This window comes from Limulus polyphemus, unplaced genomic scaffold (genome assembly GCF_000517525.1).
Source record: "Limulus polyphemus unplaced genomic scaffold, Limulus_polyphemus-2.1.2 Scaffold10879, whole genome shotgun sequence".
Taxonomy (NCBI): domain Eukaryota; kingdom Metazoa; phylum Arthropoda; class Merostomata; order Xiphosura; family Limulidae; genus Limulus; species Limulus polyphemus.
The window spans coordinates 7,496-11,380 of record NW_013676489.1 but is presented as its reverse complement, the minus strand read 5'-3'; the positions used below and the strand labels follow the sequence as shown (position 1 = coordinate 11,380).

At 33.1% G+C, this 3,885-nt stretch overlaps 1 protein-coding gene across 2 annotated transcripts; it reads right to left on the bottom strand.

Annotated features, from left to right (window-relative positions):
- Positions 1 to 6: 6 nt before the first annotated feature.
- On the bottom strand, positions 7 to 3,629 carry LOC111083720. 2 transcript variants are annotated; one of them, XM_022380385.1, is made up of 4 exons: positions 3,386 to 3,629; positions 3,030 to 3,057; positions 2,784 to 2,857; positions 7 to 2,356 (listed from the first exon to the last, which is right to left on the bottom strand). In XM_022380385.1, exons 1-4 carry the CDS (start codon positions 3,549 to 3,551, stop codon positions 2,271 to 2,273), a joined length of 354 nt encoding a protein of 117 aa, XP_022236093.1. In that variant the 5' UTR covers positions 3,552 to 3,629; the 3' UTR covers positions 7 to 2,270. The 2 variants fall into 2 exon arrangements, with proteins under 2 accessions (XP_022236093.1, XP_022236092.1); XM_022380384.1 differs by lacking the exon at positions 3,030 to 3,057.
- Between the last annotated feature and the right edge of the window lie 256 nt (positions 3,630 to 3,885).

Here is a 3,885-nt window from a genome sequence, read left to right as displayed (position 1 = left end):
TTACCAAACCTACTGGATAATGTGAGGTCACAACATCTAAGTCTTGGTGTTAATTAATCAAACCTCCTGGTTAATGTGAGGTCACAACATCTAAGTCTTGGTGTTAATTACCAAACCTACTGGTTAATGTGAGGTCACAACATCTAAGTTTTGGTGTTAATTAATCAAACCTCCTGGTTAATGTGAGGTCACAACATCTAAGTCTTGATTAGTCAAACCTACTGGTTAAGTGAGGTCCAAATTCAGCTTAATTAAAATCTCGAATAAGGATGTAATTGCTTAAATTTAACAAAGACATCTTAGTCAATATAGAATCCTACATCAACTTTATCCTAGAGTTCTAAGTCATCAAAAATGAATTAATAAATTCAAGAATTTTAACTGAGTTCCATATTATTTTGTATTCTTAAACAATGAAACAAATATTAAAACATAACATTCCATCATCATGGCATATTTCTATAGATAAAATTTATGACCAACACTGTCAAAAAATAAGATAACATCCAACAATGACATACATTTGTGTACTTCAATCAATCTTAATACAGACCAAGCTGCTAAACAGTCTAGGATCATTCTTTACAACTTACCGAATGAAACATCAATGATCTGAGAATATTTACTACGGCAAACTTTCACTGCAACTGTGATTCAAAACCAAAGTTAAAAAATGTGAATGAGAAAGCACTAGAAAGATTACTTTAATTTTTTACCATGGCTTAAAAACATGTTACTTGTAACAACATAATTACACTTACACTGACAACAGGATTTACCCGAAGTTTATTTAGCAATTCTTATCAACACGTGGTATACTAACAAGTTAAAAAAATTCCTACTCTAAATATTTGGCATATTTTGTGGGTCCGGCAAACAGAAAATAATCTACATAAACGTAACATTTGGCATATTGTGTGGGTCCGGCAAACAGAAAATAATCTACATAAACGTAACATTTGGCATATTATGTGGATCTTTCGAAGAACAAAATAATCTAAGGAGGAATGCATGCTTGTGTGAGAGGGAGCTACGTGTGGCCAGTTTCTAGGCAATGTATTTTAGCCTCCGTGTCAACACGGAGACAAGCATCATCCACAAGGACTTCCCGTCTGAGCATAAATGTTATAACTTTTTTGGTTTCCTCAAAACACTTGTGACTTACTTGTTTAAACACCACTCATGGAAATTTTAAAAGGCATTTTTTTTGCATTGTAATACATTTGCTTCTGTATGCCAACTTCGTATTGTAGTACATGTGTTTTCAGTGTAAGAAATTCGCGTTGTAACGCATTTTCAGTATAGCTTACAATAAGACACTCAGCTTTAATAAAGTTTAAGTCTGTGAGATTCAATTTGAAGATCAACTGTTGTATTTTTCTTTACCAAACTCATTTTAATTCTTAGTTGTTACAAGTGCCTTTCCATTTATAAAATCGAACTGTCATTAACTCCAATAGACGGCATGTTCTTAGTTTTGTAACCCTATTTTTGTGTCATTAAACTCCATTTACAGAGCAAGCATGTAAATATGTAATAAATTAACAAAGTACATTTTAAAAATACATCATCAGTTATTGACAAGATAAATGTGTGGGACTTTTATAAGTAAAAAAAGACAGATTTGATGCAAATCTACTTCGGAGCAGAGATTTCCTGATAAATGTGATAACAGTTCACGGGTACAGGCCAATTACTAGACTGACAAAATGCTGGTACTGTTCCCTACCATTCTTGAACAGAATATTTTTATCACAATATTTTGTCTTGCCAGTATTTCTCCAGCAAGCATAAGGAAAAGCTTTGAGAATTCTTTATATCAATTGAAGAAAACAAGCTTGAGATACTCTTCTATCTCATCAGATAACCGAAATAAATAATATGGCATGAGCCCAACAATAGCAACTGCTAATAAAATGTCATGACTAGAACTACACTGAATATATTTTCTTCAATCTTAACAGTTTCTAACGCTGAATTTCTTTTTATCGACATATGCATTCTTCTTTTTGGCACCATTAAATGCTGCAACCTCGTTAGTAATATTCTGTAGAGGTTTACTTGGGAAACTTTTATTCGTGACCTTCGTGTTTTTTTCCAAAGAGCCTATATTCTCATTTTGTGCTGCTTCACACACCGGGTTACATTTAGACTGTTTTGATTCTACTGTCGGGGTTATATCTTGAGTTAAATGCGAATGGGAAAAGAGGACACCAGAAGTTCTACACTGTGAAAAAAAAGTTCGATCTTCAGCTGTCCTGTAGATGTCACTACTTGCCACTAGTTTGTTTAAGTACACTGTTGATGCAGACGACACCATTCTTTTCTGCTTCTTGCTCTTCTGTTTCCTCTGCGGCTGTTCGAAGCACAAAGAATCTCATATTAGGCATCAAGGTAAGTACCAAATTATGTGAAAACTATAACAATGTTCAAAGCAAAACAATTTGAAAAAACAAGACTTTTTAAGCTTTTAAATTAACCTTCGAGTAGTTCTGATAACAATCTGTTAACCCTCGAGTAATTCTGATAACAGTCTGTTAACCCTCAAGTAGTTCTGATAAAGGTATATTAACCCTCGAGTAGTTCTGATAACAGTCTGTTAACCCTCGAGTAGTTCTGATAAAAGTCTATTAATTTTCAAGTAGTTACAGTAAAGGTCTAATAATTCTCAAGTTGTTCTGATAAAAGTCTATCAATTTTCAAGTAGTTACAATAAAGGTCTATTAACCCTCAAATATTTCTGATGCAGACTTATTAATCCTTAAGTGAATAAGGAAACTTACCTGTGTTACCTTGGGAGGAGGATCTACCATGATGGGAATGGTTGGCTTGACTACTACCACACGCGGACATGTCCCTATAACAAGAACATCACAACTATAAATGTGAAACATGAATATTTATTAAGTAAACTGGAACAGCTTATCAGTAATAACAAACTTTATTATGACAATTTTCAAAATAGACATATAAACTGTTTAAAACCAACTTGTACATTTATAACAAATAAAATGGAGCAGTTTACTTACCATGATGCCATTTCATCCTCGGTAACAGCTTGTGAGGGAAATAACACATTTAAAAGTAAATCTTCTGTATGCCAAAGTATAGGCAGCTTGACACAATATAACATATGTAAATAGAATTCAAAACCCTCCATGGTCAGCTACTCTCATCAAGACACTTATAATTCAAACTTGGAATAAATGTTTCATGTAACAACTTAACATAATGAATGATAAAAAAAAAAACACATCAAAAGCCCAGTATTGTGGTTTAGTAATTAACAAACAATCCAGCCACAAAAATCATTTGTAAATAGGTTGTTTTTTTTTGGCTATTTTAAACATGGATTCATCTCTTCATAAATCCAAAATCCACTCACCAAAAGTGGATGTTTCATCACTTAGTTCTCTTCTCTTGTCGACTTCTGGAATTGTGGGAACAATAGCAGATCCAGCTGAAATACTTCGTTTGTCAGTGCTAAGAGACTCAGCAACAGAATGCTGATAAGGAGAGCAGGCAAACCTCCTCACACAGAGAGACAACATTGTGGCTAGAATAATAAGCTGGATGACCAAGAAGCACACATGAATCTCTAGAATCTAAAGAAAAAGAACAATTCTTCATGGAAAATAACATTTGTAATGTGTCAGGAACACATCAAGAAAAACTTGTAAATAACATTTGTAATGTCAGGAACACATCAAGAAAAACAAAAACTTGTAAATAACATTTGTAATGTCAGGAACACATCAAGAAAAACAAAAACTTGTAAATAACATTTGTAATGTCAGGAACACATCAAGAAAAACAAAAACTTGTAAATAACACTTGTAATGTCAGGAACACATCAAGAAAAACAAAAACTTGTAAATAACACTT

Bases quoted from the DNA above. Each gene is read 5' to 3' on its own strand.
- LOC111083720 (XM_022380384.1), bottom strand. From the start codon at position 3,551: ATGTTGTCTCTCTGTGTGAGGAGGTTTGCCTGCTCTCCTTATCAGCAT. The intron at 2,858-3,385 runs GTGAGTGGATTT...TTCTTGTTATAG, and splicing joins TGATGAAACATCCACTTTTG to GGACATGTCCGCGTGTGGTA. The intron at 2,357-2,783 runs GTAAGTTTCCTT...TGCTTCGAACAG, and splicing joins CTCCTCCCAAGGTAACACAG to CCGCAGAGGAAACAGAAGAG.